The sequence below is a fragment of the Gallus gallus genome, chromosome 1 (genome assembly GCF_016699485.2).
Source record: "Gallus gallus isolate bGalGal1 chromosome 1, bGalGal1.mat.broiler.GRCg7b, whole genome shotgun sequence".
NCBI lineage: Eukaryota > Metazoa > Chordata > Aves > Galliformes > Phasianidae > Gallus > Gallus gallus.
The window spans coordinates 29702323-29720479 of NC_052532.1; the positions used below are offsets into that span (position 1 = coordinate 29702323).

The 18157-nt window shown below is 41.2% G+C and overlaps 2 protein-coding genes across 14 annotated transcripts in view; one reads left to right on the forward strand and one right to left on the reverse strand.

Annotated features, from left to right (window-relative positions):
• Positions 1–5801: 5801 nt before the first annotated feature.
• ZCRB1 (zinc finger CCHC-type and RNA binding motif containing 1) lies at positions 5802–17630 on the reverse strand. 7 transcript variants are annotated; one of them, XM_046937901.1, is made up of 10 exons: positions 17512–17630; positions 15987–16227; positions 12360–12447; positions 12164–12192; positions 11140–11157; positions 8887–8998; positions 8699–8806; positions 7918–8027; positions 7744–7819; positions 5802–6477 (listed from the first exon to the last, which is right to left on the reverse strand). In XM_046937901.1, the coding sequence occupies exons 6-10, from the start codon at positions 8986–8988 to the stop codon at positions 6346–6348; spliced, it is 528 nt and encodes a 175-aa protein (XP_046793857.1). In that variant the 5' UTR covers positions 8989–8998; positions 11140–11157; positions 12164–12192; positions 12360–12447; positions 15987–16227; positions 17512–17630; the 3' UTR covers positions 5802–6345. The 7 variants fall into 7 exon arrangements, with proteins under 7 accessions (XP_046793857.1, XP_046793855.1, XP_046793858.1 ...); XM_046937899.1 differs by lacking the exon at positions 11140–11157 and adding an exon at positions 11163–11304; XM_046937902.1 differs by lacking the exon at positions 15987–16227.
• A 48-nt stretch (positions 17631–17678) lies between these two features.
• Positions 17679–18157, forward strand: part of PPHLN1 (periphilin 1) — a 69937-nt gene continuing 69458 nt past the window's right edge. For all 7 annotated transcript variants that reach the window (NM_001305257.2, NM_001030737.3, XM_015281233.4 and 4 more), the window contains exon 1: positions 17679–17720. The gene's annotated coding sequence lies outside the window, so the exon portion shown is untranslated. The remainder of the gene's footprint in view (positions 17721–18157) is intronic.

Consider the following 18157-nt stretch of genomic DNA (forward strand, 5'->3'; position numbering starts at 1 on the left):
AGTTCTACTAAGAGACATAGGTCCCAACAAAAGACCAGGTAAGGCATGAAGATAACAATGCAGACATAGTGAGTCCAATTTGCATTCATATAACCCTCACAGTGTTGTACTTTTTTAACTGTCACAAGACTGAAATCAAATCTTGGCAGTTAGAACTGACACCTAGATAGCCCAGATTGCTACTTAAATTTAACCGTCAGAAAACCTGATCTAAAGTACTGCCAAGAGTGGAATGTGCAGAAAGAGAGCTGAAAATATTTAGTATAACTGCCATATGCTCATTCTGGATGGACATTTGGCCTACTCATTGCTCTGCCTGCCTCCCAGCCCCACAAGCACTGATTGCCCCTTGCTCAGAGGTGTAGTCATTGGCGTGCAGATCTCCCAGCACATGTAGACCAACCAGCCTTCCCATTTCAAAGGTCTACCTAGTGCTTGCATGCACATGAAATCCTGAGCAAAAGCACCACACCAAATGTGCCAGCAGAAAGATGGTAAGTGTAATAATAACATCTTGTAGCTTGCGCAATATGTACACAGTTTAGCGAGCATACGGCGTCAGTGCAATGGAGTAAAAAATCCACCAACCAAACATAACATAAGGGTGGAAAAAAAAGCAAAGAAGTTTTGCAAAGGGCCACTTTGTCCTGAGCTCATGCACTCCATCGTGGGCTTGACCTACATTGTGCACCAAATGGACAGGGTGCTGGATGTTCTCCAGCAGCTTCAGCTACATTAAATATGAACACAAATAATGCCCCGGGGCCCTGCATTCTCTGGGATGCCACAGGCACGGGACTCGGATGATCCACCCTTGCTGCAGAACCGTGTTCCAGATTTTAATTAACTGAGTTTCCATATTTAAGCTTTTCCTGTGAGAGCCTCCCACAGTAAAAACACTTCTCCAAAACGCAGTGCTGCAGCAGATGAAAATAAATCTAGCCGTTGTATTTTTGAAAACTTTCTTTGAAAGAACATAATTTCAAGGACTATAATCACTCATTCCAAATACACGGTTCATGAACTCAAAGCCATCACGTCCACGTACTGCATGTTCTCATCTTTTCTAACTGCCATATGCTACTAAGTCATTTCATTTTTTATGCACCCTCCTGGCTCCAGGCTTCATGGGCAGATGGCTCCTTGCCATCTAATCAAATTCACACATCAAGGGCATCCCAAGTGAGGTCCTTTGCAGAACCGCATCCTCCTTCCGTTTCTCTCCCTTCCTTGAGCGTTTGCACGTCACCACAAGCTTGTACTACTAGAAAGGTTCATCATTTTCAGATGTAACGCGCCTATTTTTTAATTAAACACGAAGCAATATATGCAGTTCCAGTCCATTCACTCTAAAAATATATCTCAGTGCTTTGGAAATTCACAGCATATACACACTTTCTTTCGCATTCATTTTGGTTATATTTTGGGTCCCTCCTTCTGCTACAGCTGCATCTGTTCACTGGGGACAACACGTCCGTGCCCTCTGCCATCACACACAGTTACAGTAATGCATCTTTACTTCTGCAGCCAAGTGACAGTCTTTGCTGTACTGTACCAAGCTCAATGCAGTATCTAAATTTAGATGCCTTCTAATTTTCTTCAGCTGCCTATTGATACAATTGAATTTTCATGGATCAGCTCATCTCGATGCAGGCTTGCAGCTCTTAGCTTTGACGGACATCATCTCAGAGCGGCATTTGTTTCTCTGGAGCATCTTACCGATCAGACAGGGAAGTCCTCATACTATCAGCAATGGTATTTCTTCAAGCCACTGTACCCTACATTGCCTCACCAGGTTTTTCACACGCGCTTTTATCACATTTTCCCACAGTTGCTGTAACTCCAGTTGCTGGATTACCTATATCCATTAAATACATGTATAAGCACACATCTCATCTGTCTGAATGCACAGCAGGGTCAGGGCTGCTCCGGCACACACAAAAAAAAGAACATTATTTCACAAACCTGTGCTATTCCTCAACTTCAGAAATACCCCTTTCTTTTACATACTGACTTATCCTTTCTAGGCTTTTTGCCTATCTTACACCAGAAGAAACAAGGTCATCTACACTGAGAGTAATTCAGCTCTTCAGTTTACACCTTGTTCTCTAAAGGAGGTGCAGTGCAGGAATTTTTAATATTGCCTTCAACAGCTACAGAGAAAAACTCACCCTGTTATGATCTGCAAGACAAACAAAGCTGTTTCACAGGGCCATTTTAAGAACACCTAACATCAGTTTTGCAATCTATACTAAAAACAAGCAATCAGCTGTCCAGTGCCAGTTTATTTAATGTAACACATATGGAAGAGTGTATGTGAAATATTTTTATAGAAGAGCAATGGTGGCATTGTGACATATGTATTACCTTATTGATGCTGCAGATGTCAAACAGAATAGAAACTATGAAGTCTCTATACCAATATCTTTAAATGTTCACAGTAGCACCTAATAAATCCCATTTCTAAATATCACATAAGCCTTACATCCAGCTTTTCTAAGCAGTTCAATATTTTCTGCAACAGAACACCACAGCTAAAAGATCATGCAGTGCTCATCTTCTTGTGCTATGGTAAGCCATCCCTGCAGACTAACAAAGGGCTATCCCAGAGAACGTGGTGACCCAGAAGCCAAAGATAAAGTGTTTACAATTTGTTCCAGACATCACCTATTTAGCTAGACATAGTTCTTCATATTTACAGCCCCATATTGCTCTGCTGAGAGCAGAAACCTGAATATATCAAGAACATAGTGGGAGCCTGCTAAGCATGGACTGAATTACTCCAATGCCTCATAGCTGCAATGGTTTAACAAGTGCTGCATAGGCACAATTTGAGCAATATAATTTATAATCAGTTAAGCTAATCATCCTTATCCCCCTTTACACGGTCCTTTCTTCCCCAAGGACAGATAAAAGTCATCTTCCAGTGGCTTTTGGGACATTACTCTGTGCGTCAGTTCAACAGACAGAAAGAGGTTCCAACACCCAGAATGCATTATTTCAACAATTTTCAAACTGTAGTGAAAACACGAAGGGCAAAATGCAGTAAATCGGTATTTGTACAACGATCTCAGTTTCTGATGTTATGAGAAGTCTGCCACTTGTATCACATTCTCTCTAATCATAGCCATACTGCATATACTCTAACACCAGCATTCAGCTTGCTTGCGTAAGCTATGTCCTCAAAGCATGTTATAAAAAGGAAAAGAAAAGAACAACAAAAACCACCCACAAAATGCTGTGGCTTTTCTAACAGCAACAGGAAGGCCGGAAGGTGTTTTACAAGGCAGTTTTTATTCTTCTCTCTTTCCATAATATGCTTCCATAGCGTCACCCATCTGGCCCAGAGCCATGCAGCCACCGCGGCTGTTTTCTGCTTCCTGAACTGCTGCTGTAGGATTACAAACTACTACAAAAGAACCACTTCACCACTCCTATTTTATAAAGTGGTATCCTACTGGCCTGATCTAAATTAGGAGGTTGGTTCACACTCCACCTAGCGTATCCACACTGATCAGATTCTGATGGAAAACTGAAGCGATGCTGCTTAAAGTAGGTGACCTTGGGCATGAACAGAAGCAAATCCCTCGGTGTCAATAAACAGTAATTACCTAATGCTGGTATCCCTAATTCCTCACGTAGTGATGCTTCATCCTTTTGCCAACAAAGAACAGAAACTCCAAATAATTCATGAGACCACAGTGCAAAATCTCACTTCTCCAAAGTCCCTCTAAGTCACGTTTTAAGGACTGGGTGCTCTCTTCCTTACCCTGACTCTAAGACAAAACCTGTAAGTACCATTAAACAACAAAAGTTCAAACAGAATTTAAAAATCTGGTTAAATATGATTTAAGGTAAGGAATTCTAGATGCTATCTCTGCACAGAAGCAGGATCATTTCTATCTGTTTCTTTTGCAATGGCATCTGCCCCTTAAGTGACTTTATGCTTGGAACAAAAGAGCACGGAAGAGTGACACCAGGTCAGTTCTAATAGCCTGGACTGAGCTACTGCTTAGTGCTGACAAAAGCAGATCCTATGGGGAAAGTAGTGAGGCAGAAGCAGAATAGAAAGATATAACGATGTGCTCCAGCTACTGGAAATCCTGAAAATGCACTGCATCGGGTCAGAACAAAGGTCAGTTTTGTTGTATTTTTTCTGACAAGACTCCAGTAGGAAAAAGGAAACAGAAAAGTGTGTAAGAATGAAGCACTCCTAGGCTGTTAATCTCTCTATACATTTTACAGCCATAGGTAGCCAGTAATGTAGGGTATTTCTGAGTGGAGATCACATTTAAGCTAACATTTTTGAGTAACTATCCCCTTCTACATACAAGTCTAATCTTTTTGACCCTCTAACCCTGAATAAAGTCCCACAGCAATGAGTTCCATTACTAGACTGCACAGTGTAGTGAATTCATTGAAATTGGCTGCCTGATCACTTCTTTGCTTAATTCTTACAAGCTGCCAAACGTTGCAGTTGGACTAAATGATCTTTGGAGGCCCTTTCCTATTCTAACCTATATTCCCAAATCAAAGCCATAGACCATGTCAATCAGGTCCTCTGCTGTGCTTTGGTATTCTAATTTTTTTTGGAAAACAGCACTGAAGAGTACTTGAGTAGACAAACCCTGTTTTTTGGTGGCTTTTTCATGCAGAAAAATCTTCCAGCTCATTACCTTATTTTCATTTCTGAACTTCTTAGAAATTATTAGCAGAAGACCCTAAAATGACTATTTGAATGCTGCTGTGTATTTACTTAAAGGCTGTACGTAGTTGTGGTTGGTTTGTTTGCACATGCTAGAACAGTCAGTTACATATCTGAATGTAAATTGGCATTAACCAAAAATATGTAATGGTATACTTAGATTTATATTTTCTATATTTGAAAGAAAACCAAGCCCTGATGAGTAACAGGAAGAGCTGAAAATAGAAACAGAGGCCAGATGGTCTCTTCTTTCAAGTGTGAAAAGTGTAAATGTGTTTTATATTGCGAGTCCTAAAAATGAAAAGTCTGACTTCAGAAAGTGGCTGACATAGAAAGGTTATTACCATCATCACGTCTGTGGTTTGGCGAGTGATCATTGGTGCAGGGCTTTGTACTGATCCTGATGCTTCCATGAGGCTCTTTAGCCTTAGTCATGAGAAGAAGACCAGAACCCTACACAGATTTAGGCAGGATACCCTATTTAGAAGATTTGAACAGCTTTCAGTGCAAAATAGGTGCCAACACACTTTGCTTAGACCGTGACAGTTCCAAGGACAAATTAAAGCTGATCTTCAGGCACACAGGGATCTCTGTGGCCTTTGGGTTTTAACAGCAGATTCAGATACCTAAGAATACAGACAGAATGGAGCTATGCTCAGTACTTGTTAACCACACTAGATACATTTATAAATCAATGCGTTACCATAATTAACGTGTTAGGCATCCAAATTGCAGTCAGGAAAAGAAGTGCAGTATAAGCTCTTACCATAGCAGAAGACTTCAAATATATAGTATATTAAAACATCTGAACCCTCCCACTTTTAAAATATACAGCTATTCTCATTTTTAACTAAAGAGCAACAGAACTACTATTCTTAAAAAGAAATACTAATCATGGAGACTTGATTTTAAGAGCGACCTAATCACCACATCCCTTTTAACTTGCATCTCATACAAAGCCTATACTGCATATGACTACATAGTGCTGTAAAGATGTTCAACAAATGACTCTAATGGTACATAAAACAGGAGAACAGCATCTCAATATCCTTCTGGAAAACAGAGGTATACTCTGAAATGATTTCATAGACCAAGCTTATATAACAATAATTTATTATATTACTGCATGAAGTGTTAAAAGACTAGTACAAATGGTTGAAGCTGAAATACAACCCCATGCAGAGAAGCTAGTGCAACAATCATGTAACAATGAAGTACTACTAAAGCACTGCTTCCAAACAGGCAATAAACAGACTAATAAAGCATCTGAGGTGTTAACAGCGATGCTAAGAGGAAGCCCTCTTAGGAAAACTCCTTTAATGAAAGATTTTACTCCCAGGGTTCAGTCAAGATACTACCTGCAAGAAGTATTCTCACAGGTATTTATCTGGATTTAAGTATAGAAACACACCAGTTTTGTAAAAAGCTGCCTTTAAGGCAAGAGAGGGGGGTTGTGGAGGAGACATGGAGAGAGATGGAGAGAGATCAAAAAAGAAGACGTTCAAGGGGAGGGGTTAGAACTGAAACATGATTTTCCATGTCTTCAACACCAAGACAAACCTGTATAACAGAAAACTTTGTACCACTTTACAAAATGTACACAATATATATTATACATACACATATAAAACACTATTACTTCAATCACTCAGTTCTTCTTCATCACTGAAATAAGCACTTTTCTTAATCCGTGGACGTTTTGAGTCATCTGAAACTGAAGATTCCCCTGCAGTCTGTGTCCACCTTTGTTGCTCTTCCTCAATTTTGGCTTGCTACAATGGAAGAAGCAGTATTAGCTAGTACTAAGAAAAAATTAAGATGCATTACAAATAATAATTCTGATTATTAATAGGCAATGCATTATTTATCAAGTTAAAGAATTTAGAGGATTTACCTCAATTTCCAGATAAATTCTGTTATGAATGTGTTTCAGAAAACACTTCTGAAAGTAGTTATCACATTCAAACAGTAGGAGCACTCTGCACCAATGCAGATGGAGTACTCTCTGTTTTCAAAGAGAGGACCTATACGAACACTGTGAACTTACAGAGCTACAGAGCAACTGAAACTTGAAGCCAAGGATGCACACTGTATTTGAGGCTGATGTTGAGTCAGCTTTGTTCCACTAACAAGTCCACCTGTTGCCTTTTGTAGTCATTCATTCGGGGAATTCAATTCTTCAGGGATACGAAAGTAATTCAGCTAAAGGTTAAAACAGATGTTTCCTATTGTTATTAGAAAACATACTACCCTGGTGAAATTCTTTGGACTGAGAGAAATGGAAATACTGCCTGGTTTCTTTACGCTTACTGGTTTTATTTCTAACCATGGAGGGTTTTTTGGGATGCAAGTGGGGGTATAATTCTGCATATCTGCACAATTTTTTTCTGACGACGTCCTGTAAATCTGTTGCACATCACTGAAGTCATATCTGGGACAAAGTTATCTTTAAAAAAGTCTGAGGACTTTTTGGGGCAGTGTGGGTATACAGAGGACAGCTGGGGACTGGAAAGTCATGACATCTGAACACAAGTTCAGGCTTGCACTGTGTAGTGAAGTAAGAGCCTATAAGGAAGTATTAAAGACAGAAAGTCTGACAGCTGTATTACTATCTACCTAACAAAAACTGCTATGTATACGTTTTGAGAGGAAAACTCTGTTAGATACAGCGGTGCTGTATATTAGGCAAAGGACTCCGGAAACAGGATATTCTAGTGAGTGAGGGCAAAGGATGTATCCATTCATACACACACAGCGCTCTTTCTGGGGTTCTCAGTTACCAGAATAAAGAGGTAGCTGTGGATCAAGAACCTAATGGACCACCACAGAAGATGTGTTGGGGAACTCAAAAATAAGAACAGTAATTATTAAAAAGAACAAACAAAAAACAAGACTGAGCACACCTGCAATACCAACTACAGTTGCCAGCTACTGTCAGGCAAAGCGCATCACAGGGTCTACAAGATTGCTTTTGAGAAGCTAAAAGGAGGAGGCAGTGTTCCATTTACAAATAAATATCTAACACTTTGATTTTGTACCTGTACAGCTATGGCCTGGCTGAGGCTGTCTAGAGCAGGATCTTCTCCTTCCTCTTCACTTTCTTCTTCTTCCTCACTTCATTGTGCAGAGAGAGAAAAATACAGAGATCTTTAAGTGTTCCATATGAAAAAGCTGCTTAAACAAAGTAGTAACGTGTAAATAAATGTACATACATTTCTTCTGGTTCAACAACTTTCTTCCTCTTCTTCTTTTCTTTTTTCTTTGGTGGCTCCCGCTCTCCCAGCATATTTTTAGGACAAGCATAACTTAAGTGTCCTGCTTCCTTGTAGGAAAAGAAATATTAATTAACAAAAATCATTACCAACCACCACATGTTGAAACATATAATGAGGGAAGTTAATGGAAGACAGTTCACAGGGGAAAAAATTGAAGCAATTAATAAGATAAATGGAATGCTGAATTAGCACACAGAAGACAAACTCTTTATAAGCTTGCCATGGAAACAAAGAGATTGGTGGTGATATGCATGTTTAATTGCAAATTCAGAACAACTGTGTGTGAGCCAGATTAACTTTCGCTGCTGCTGCAACATCAGAATACAGGACAGCATGGTTTATGCTCATGAAGAGATACAAACTTCAGTGTTAACAGTTTAAGAAATATGACTGAGTCAGCATTTTTGGTCTCAAAAATGTTACAAATAGGAATATTTTGAAGCAAAGATTAGGAGCTGTTCCTTCTCATATAACATTACAATAATGTTTTGTCTTGCTCATCAGCACGTTAAGCAGTTGTTCCAAGCACATTTTTCCCCCACCCCTCAAAAATCCCCCAAAAGGTTTTGTCATTCTGGACAATGGTAAAGCTGTTATGCAAGTTGATAACACCAACGGCAAACACTGTTTAACAGAATAGTATTATCAATGGTGAAACTGAAGAAATAAACTGAAAGTCAAAATATGAATATGTTGCTTTATTTTTGGCTTCACTCACCCCACATTCATAACATTTTGACTTATCAAAGTAGTTCCGCCTGCGAATGAATTCTGCTGCTCTTCCATTATCAATGGCAATACTCGCTTTTATTACTCTTCCAAACAGCTACAGCAAATACAAGAAAAAAGTAAATTTTTGGAAGTGCAAACCCTACCCTTCCACCACAACAACTTTCCATAACTTACCTGTTTGTTATTGAGTGCCCGGGAACAGTTTTGTGCAGATTCTTTATCCAAAAACAAAATAAATGCAACTCCTTTGCTCTTCCTGGTGTCTTTGTCTTTCATAATAGTAACTCTGAAAACATACAACCACATTACTGACATGCTAAGATTGTCTTAGAGACAATTTTTTGAGAAAGATCTCAACAGGATCTTAGATTTGCCAGGCAGCAAAAAGGAAAAAGAGTATACTTAACAATAGAAAGATCCATTAAAAAATAAATTCAAAGGGACAGCTAACCACACTTTATGCTTGCAGATACACTGGAGACGATTTGAAAGTATCTGTGGAGAGACTGAGGAGTCTCTCCACATCATTCTAGTCCAGTACCATGCTTTATTCTCTTGAACGGCTTCAGAATGAAGAACATACACTTTAGATTTGCAGACAACGTAACTGGAGGGAGTTATACATACTGGAGGTGAAAGAAAAATTCAGGAGTAACCTTGACCATTGCTGTAATTGCTGAAAAGGCAGTGTATTAAACTGCATCCAAACAGAGTATACATTTTTGCAGGACTAACCAGCCAAACATGTACACAATGAAAAACGATAGGTATTGCGCAGTATTTTTCTACAAGTATCTCCAAATGGAATCCAGGCAGGTTATGGATACGCGTGTTAATTTACATTACACAAAGCCAAATCTTCAGTCTGACATTGGAAACAACAAAGACGGTAGGAAATTTAAGACTTTTACCCAGTAAGCACAAAGAAGAAGAATGAAAACCACCCAACCTTGATTCTTTTGCTCTTATGTCAATTGCATTTAGTCCTAGAAAACATCAATGGGAAACAGGATGGCAGTTTGCCTGCATGTAAAAATGTATGCTCAAAGCTAGAAAAATAAACTCCTGCCTGTGTCTCAGGCATAGACAGGCAGGAGTTTAGCAGGCAGAACAAGGTTCAGCCATAAGGTAATATAAAATCATAAGTAGTAGTAAGACCAATAAATAATCTAAACCCAACCAAACCAACCAACCAACAAACTCTCAACAGTTCAAAACCAGAAAGCGTACTAGAAAAAACAGTATAACAGATGATCTACGTAGTAGGGTGTGTAAGACAAAAGCTCAGTAAAAATGCTCAGTTTTCCCCCACATGCAAGTATAGACAGATAGAGCATAGAACAGGTTTTGTATCAGAGCCTCTTTGACAAGGATGCACCCAACAGTGAGTCAATAAAACTGAGTTTAGACCAATTCTATTAGTACTTTTGACAAGTTATTCTCCGAAGAGTTCCTGTGGAACCCTAAAATCACTGTCAGACTTCTGATTGGGATGTTAACGCACCAATTAATGATACAACAGAAACAGATATGCGTGACAAACCTTTAATAAGTCAGCAGCTTCTTGGAACCCTAGGAAGTCTGACTTCCCACTGAAAAAACTGAGCTAAACTCATAATCAGCATATACTGAGACATAAAATGTAGTAAGAAAGAGAAATCAGTATGATTTTGCTGAGTCAAGTCACACCTCAAAAAAAGCCAATTAAAACTTCTTCAGTTAAGTCAGAACCGATTCAGTTGAAACTATAAAACTTTCTGTGAAATGAAGTGTTTAACGTCCCTGAACGAAGACTCTCCAGAAAACAAGCTAACTTTTGAAAAGATTTTTCTTGGGAATTAATAAACAGTTACAAATAGGAAACTAACACTAACAAGGATCACTTTTCATAGTGAAGCTGAAAAGGCAGTAAAATCCCGTTCTGTCTACACTGTTGAGAGTCACGTCAGCTTGCAAAGGGTCAAAGGCTTACGCAGCAATTTTTGCTAAACACAAAGTTGTTCCACAATACCATTTTACACATGCTATTCTGGGAGTCTGCAGTTAATTACATTTCTGACAGTAAATAGGCAAAACGTCAGGAAAAATTAGGTATTAGGAAGTGATTTTTTTTTTTTTTGTGAAGTAATACACAGGCGAGGAAAACAGAAACCATGCAGATAGAGCTGTGAGCTCTAAGTTACTCAGTTTCTCAAATAATGCAGGACAGGATTTCTTCAGTACAGGCATCTGAAAACACCACTTCCGTGGTATATGTTAGGCAAAACCACTAGAAACTATTAACAGGAAAGAGAAAGCAGGCTGCTATAGCACCTTTAAAATAAGCAACATATCATACAGTCATTACTTCATGCAGTTAAGTATCCAAACAAGTTCAAAAGCCAAAGCAGAAGACCCGTACTCCCCACACACACAACACATACATACTTTTAGATTGTGGAACTCCTTACCAAAGGATAGCAGGGAGGTCAGAAGTGACAAATTTATGAAGAATAGGTTCATCAATAGTTATTAAACACCAATGTTACTACAACAGGTTTTTTCTAAGTCAGTTGTTCAGCAATCAACTAAAACAGGTCAAGTACCCCGAACCTGTAAAGAAAGACTGAAGCTGCCCAGCTGCACTGGTCACTGCACGTCTGTCAGAACCCTATATAAGGGCTTTCCTCTCCTGTATGTTTTTCTGAAGTCATAGCCTGATTGGCATTTCCTGCTATTAGGTCCACTGAAACACAGTGCTGAGACTTCACAAACTCTGAATAGCTCTATATATCAGAAATGATTACAGCAGCCAATGACTGTTAGAGCAGATATTTGCTCATACAGAGTTGAAAACTCAAGTCTAGTTTTGTTACTCCCATCAGTTAAAAACAGAGCATACAAACCCAGCAAGTTTCTTATCATGGCATTTATTTCTACTATATCAACATGGAGACAGGTATTCCCAAGTCTTATTCATGAATATCGTACATATAAAGAGCTGTTATCATGCAGCCTTATGTCTCATCTTAAACACTGACAATAACAAATCAACCTAGAACCACAGAGGAATTGTACATTGCAGTTGTGGGAACTGGTTGTAATAATTGTGACATCTAGCTCACACATGTAGAAGCTTCCACTCCTACAGTTATCAGCCTGGAAGCACTTACCAGAAGAATATTGGTTCAGCTACTTTAGAGAAAAGATTACTGCTATATATCAACATTTTACTTGCTCTTGAGAAGTGATTACCAACAGTACTTGTCCCCAGTGCAGATATTCTCACAGTATATGTGCAAGAACTCCCAGTTATTAAATTTACACTTCATTAAAAATGAACAGGACTTCAATACAGTTATACATTTAATGCTTAAATTATAAAGAGCGCAATACGTTCAAGTCAAGCAAAGACATCCAATATCTGAAGATGAGAACTTCAAAAGTAACAGGCTATAATCAGATCACTTACTTGACAACTTTTCCATACTTGGAAAAAATCTGAAATACAGAACAAAATAAAAAGATTTAACAACGGACAATTACATTTAACTATTAATAAATTTATTGAGATAAACTTTTTGAAGAGATCCATATCAATATTGTATTTATACTCAAAATTGTTGTCATTAAGTTTAGTCTAAGCAATATGGCTCTTAAAAACTTACCCTATATAGATCGTTGTTTGTCAAAGCAAAGGGTAAATTGGACACATACACTGTGCTTTTGCTTGGTGCCAACCCTCCACTCATTTTCCTGATGAAAGAAGAAAGAGAAATGAATTAAATTGTATTCAAAATGCAAGCAATTAAAAAAGCTCAACAAAATAGTTGTAAAGCTTTTCACTTTTTTTCCAAATTGTTTTTCAAACACAGCTGGCCGTGATAAAAATGCAAGAAAGCACAGCTTTCATTTCCCTTTCATCATTTTTGCATGAAATCCATGTTTGCTCTTATGTTCATCCCCCTTCCCTGCTCTAAAGTATATTTTTTTCCTGTCCCAGTCAACCAGTAACTGGCAAGTTAGTGTACTAAGGCTCTACCTGCATTTATTAAACATTCTGGCCAATATGTGAAATTAATAACCTTCATTCAATTACCACCATGATCTGACTCCTTTCGCTAGTTCCAGCTCAGCTGGATTCAACATACACTAAACCACATTTGGTTAAGGAAAAAAGGAAAAGCTTCCCTAAAGCAGAGTCCTAACCACTGGGAAGAAAGAAAAGAAACTGCATTGGCTTTAAAAAGTATATCTCAGCTGTCAAGACAGCACATATTTCCTCTTGAATTCATTACTTGGGCTTCTACACTGTTCTGTAATTGCAGATTTCCAGAGCAGGTTACGGGCAGCATCTTTCTCAGAGACACTCCTCCTCCTGATTAAGCAGTTTTATACCAGCAGGAACCATGGAAATTCCACAGACATTTTCTATCCTAACCTCTTTTTAAGTTGTAGATGCTGAGTACCCAAGACTACACCTAGGAATTTTAAAAGATTTTCTACATGCTGCGTGGCCAGCGAGGCGAGGACATGATTGTCCTCCTCTGCTCTGCCCTTGTGAGGCCCCATCTGGAGTGCTGTGCCCAGGCCGGGGCTCCCAGCACAAGGATGCAGAGCTATTGCAGCGAGTCCAGAAGAGGGTCAGGAAGATGATCAGAGCAGCTCTCCTACGTAGAAAGGCTGAGGGAGCTGGGCTTGTTCTGCCTGGAGAAGAGAAGGCTCCAGAGAGATTCCACTGAGGCCTTTCACTCCTCTTTCAGAGGAGCTTATAAACAGCAGGGAGACCAACTTGTTACATAGGCAGACAGTGATAGGACAAGGAAGAAATTCTTTACTCGGAGGGCAGTGAGGCACTGGCACACCTGCCCAGAGAAGCTGGAGATGCCCCATCCCTGGAGGTGTTCAAGGCCAGGCTGGAAGGGGCCCTAGGCAATCTGATACAGTTACTGGGTAGCAACTCTACCCAGGGCACGGGGTTGGAACCAGATGGTCTCTTCCAACCCAAACCATTCTATGACTCTCTTACCTCATCCTGTCTCGTAACTACATACATGTTAACTTACACAAAGCAATGAATGACTGAATTAACTTTAAAAAGAGCAGACTGTTTTTCCTCATGTTTAGACTTTCCCCAAAATTTTAAGTGGTACCAAAGTCTGTGGAAAGCTCTTTTTGCTTCTGATCCAATCAGTAGAGAGGATTTGGTCCAAACAAGTAAAATGCAAGATCAAATAAAGGACACCAAAGAACATAGCAAAAAAAATTCCCTACACAGCCCAATTAATACCTACTTATCCCATTTCCTGCAGCCTTACTCCCTCTTCTTGGTAGCCCTGATTCCTAGCTGCCTGCCGTACTGAGATCAAGCCATTTCTGTAAGACCAATTCATTTTAAAATGCAGACGAAAGCTGATGAAAGGATGAAAGAAACCAAATAAATCAATATCCATCATGGAACACTTACAGCATGTTAAAGGACTTTCTGGGTAGGGAGTTTGATTAAATGAAAGTGTCAGTTGCCAACAAAGTAACTAATGTCAGACTCTAATCCATCTTTGGTTATTTTCTAGCATTTCAACATTTAGTAATTGAAGATACAACACTCCTAGCAGAAACCTGTTATCTAACTGTTTTGTTTCTCTTTTCTGACAAGCTTAATGTATCACAACTCATTTAAGCGCTGGTTTCTAAGTGATTGAATTTTGAGTTTTTCCACATTCAGAGGCTGTTTTTTTGGCACCAATGGAAATGGCAACATAAAGGTTAAGCAAACGAAAACAGAATAAATTTGTAAGAAAGGCCACGCATTGCATCTGGTGTTATACAGCCTTGATTCATTATCCCAAATTCCTTGCTGCTTGGCATTAGTATCCTTGACAAGCCTAACCAGACCCGGCACCGTGCCATGCAAATAGATAGCTCAAAGTGCAGTCTTCCAGACAGGCAGCTCAATGCAAAGGACATGGTAAGCACTCCCTCAGTGCTGCATTATGGTGTATCACTAGTGCAATGTTTTGTAACAGCTCAGGTGAACCTCAGGTGGCTGTAGATAGCAATTTACCCTGCCTAAAATGACAGAAGCTGGAGCACCTTATAGCTGGAGATCAAGCAGGATGTGTATTAAAGAACAGATGCCAGTGAGACTAGCGTGACTGGGCACCAGCCAGCTCGCATATCTCACAGCACTGCTGTGCAAGCCTCCAAAAAGAAAGCAATATGTCATATGAAGATTACTACAAGCCTAATTGCTCAGCCAATACAAAATTACTATCAACGCAAGCTAGAAAATCGCAGTTTTTAGCTGTACACTACTTTTTTCAGGTGCAAACTGAAAAAGCTGCAGCCTGCTGGCCAGCCAAGGCTTAGCTTTGTTTCCAGTTCCCTGGAAAAATTAACGTGAATCACTGTTGTAGTTCTGACTGCCTACGTAATGGTATTGTTGAGGGCTACGGCGCTGGTATTTCAGTCACCTTACCTTCAACACACAACAGTTTTAATAAAACAAGAAGCAACTGTAAGACTACAGTGCCTGTCCCATCTTCCGATTGGCAAAGTTTCAAATCTACGACTTCAGGATCTGCAGGACAGCATCCTGCTCTAAATACTAAGGGCCACTGGGCTGGTTTACAATGAGTTTACAAAAATCAATCTTTCCAAAAGCTTAAGTATGTTAAAAACACAGATCTCGTTATCTATTGTGAATACAATGGCATAAAGGCAATTTTAGATCCAACTACTACCACAGTTCTTCCCACCCCTATAAACCTTAACAAAAAGATCTACCTTTTTAAAACAAACAAACAAAAATTACCTCAAAGCCACTGTTGGGATATGAAAAATAGGTTTTTGTTTTGTTTTTCTACTAATAGACACCAATCATGATATAGCAGCTTCATGTTTACATCTATGATGTAAATAAACTCTAAACTCTCCAGATTATAAACTCTTCCATCACAAGGCTCAGAGCCCTTTTACTTCAGGAACTCTCTAACACCATAAACAGTCCAATACAAGTTCAACATTCTTATTACATTCTTTCTCCTTCATCACCAGTCTGTCTACTCTATAGGATTTCACTTCACAGGCTAACACACACACACAAAAAAAATTAAATATGAAAATCAAAACAAGCATCTGAGCTATCTAGTTGCCACAGGAGCCACCTGAGAGTCACACATAATCTGGCTCCTATACCCCGCTACAGCTCCTCAGCAAATGGAAACATTTTTGTTTTTTAATGAATGCTTTTACGTGGCTTCCCCAGTCTTCAAGGTACTACTTGGATACTCAACTTTAAAGCATCTGCTGGAAGCCAGTACATTATCTCCATGGGGTTGAGCAGAAGTCCCATTAATATAACAGCCTCTCTGCAATATTAATGCTTTCTTCATTTATTATTTTCACATACTAAGTTCTGAGATGGAGATGTCTGCCACCAGCATGACTTCTCGAATTCAACCTTTTTGGTCTTTTCCAACAACACAAAGAAGCCATTCTTTGATGAGAACCATCTGTCAGTAACGATGCGGTCCCCTGCAAAATACACTGATTACAGAGTACGCTTCGCTTGAATCCAAGATAGTCAGTGCCATGCCTATCACTCACGTTGAGAACATCAGAAGAAAAGACAATGATTCATTTCAGTAATTGGTTTTCCTAAGCTGCCGCAGGTCAGAATAGAAAAAGGACGTCACCAAAACAGTTCAGATGGATCTGAAGCATCAAATGAGGTCTGAATTTACCAATATTTTCATACCTTACAAACAAAATTGCAACTTACGCATACATTTTTTACTTGTCTTAAATACACCGCAGTAAGGTCAGAACTGTGACTTAATGAATTAAAGACATATAAATGATTTGTGGATAAACCACTCAGTCCAGACACGCTCGCTCAGGCCTAACTTCTACCTTAATGCTTAAAATGCCATATTTTATTTCTAATTTAATCGCATTATCAGAACTTAGAGCCAAATCAACAAGCCATCAGTTACAGCAGTAAGTTGCCTCAAACTTACACCCAAATCCCAGAACCCCAGAATGGCTTGGGTTGGAAGGGACCTTTAAGACTGCCTCATTCCAACCCCTGTGCCGTGGGCAGTTACCACCCAGCAGCTCAGTCTGCCCACAGCCTCCAGAGATGGGACACCCACAGCCTCCCTGGGCAGCCCATACCAGTGCCTCACCTCTTCTCAGGGACAAATTTCCCCTAACACCTAATCTAAATCTCCCCTCATTTAGTTTAAAGCTGATCCCCCTTGTCCTATCGCTGTCTGGCCGTGTAAAAAGCTGATTTCCCTTCTGCTAACATGCTCCCTTTAAGTACTGGAGGGCCGCAATAAGGTCTCCCCGGAGCCTTCCCTTTTCCGGTTGAACAAGCCCAGCTTCCTCAACTCTCCTTTCACAGGAGAAGTGCTCCAAGCCCTCTGATCGCCTCCACGGCCTTCCTCTGGACCCATATCCTCCGGGCTGGGGGCCCAGGCCTGGATGGTACTCCAGCTGGGGCTTCACGCGGGCAGAGCAGAGGTGAACAAGCAGCTCCCTCGCCCTGCTGGCCACCCCACTTTGGTGCAGCCCAGGATAACGATGGCCAAATCGACACAGAGGTCGAGCAGCAATCCGTCAAGAAACTTTCACACACACGGTGCCCCCACGGCTCCCGCAGCGCGGCACGGCTGCCCCTGCCGCCCACCGAGCCCTGCGCAGCGCGCCGCCACTGCCGCCCCACACGACGCGCTCAGTGAGCTCAGCACGGCCCCCTGCGCCGTGCCGCGGCCCACGCGCAGCCGCCTCCCCCCGTCCCCGCGGCGGCCCTACCCTGCACAGCGGCGCTCAGCACGCGCTGGCGCCCATGCTGCGACACAACGGCCCGCGCGGCCCGGCCCAGCGCGGCCCGGCCCAACTCGCTCTTCCGCTGACGCGCGACGACTCGCTCCGAGCGTTGCGAGCGAGCCGGGCGCTTCCGTTAACGCCCGAACGGCGCCGGAAGCGGCGGGAGCAGGGTTGCGGAGCGGGACGCCGCGGCGGTGAGTGCGATTGGGCTGCGGGGCTTGGAGGGCGGCGGTGGAGCCGGGCCCTACACGCGGCGTTCCCGCGGTCGGGGGGGGCTGTGGCGCAGCGTGGGCAGGCGGCACCTCCAGCACGCCGCGTTGGGGAGCGGAGGCTGCGCGGAGCAGCGCCGAGGCCGGGGTCCTGGGTACCTCCGGCCCTGGGCGTGGGGAGCGCGGGGACAGAGAGGCGGGGAGGGGAAGGGGAGGGAGAAGGTGGAGGTGGCTGCCGCTGTTGCTTGGCACGTGCGGTGTCAGCAGCCTGCGTGAGCCTGGGAAGCAGGAGGTACAAACCTCACTTCTGAAACTTTATTTTCATTCGTTAAGCCCGCGTGTGACAGGGTATTTTCGTTTTCAGTTTAATGTTTTCATTCTGACGGGAAGAGTTTTAGTTCTGCGTAGTTGTATGAGTTAGC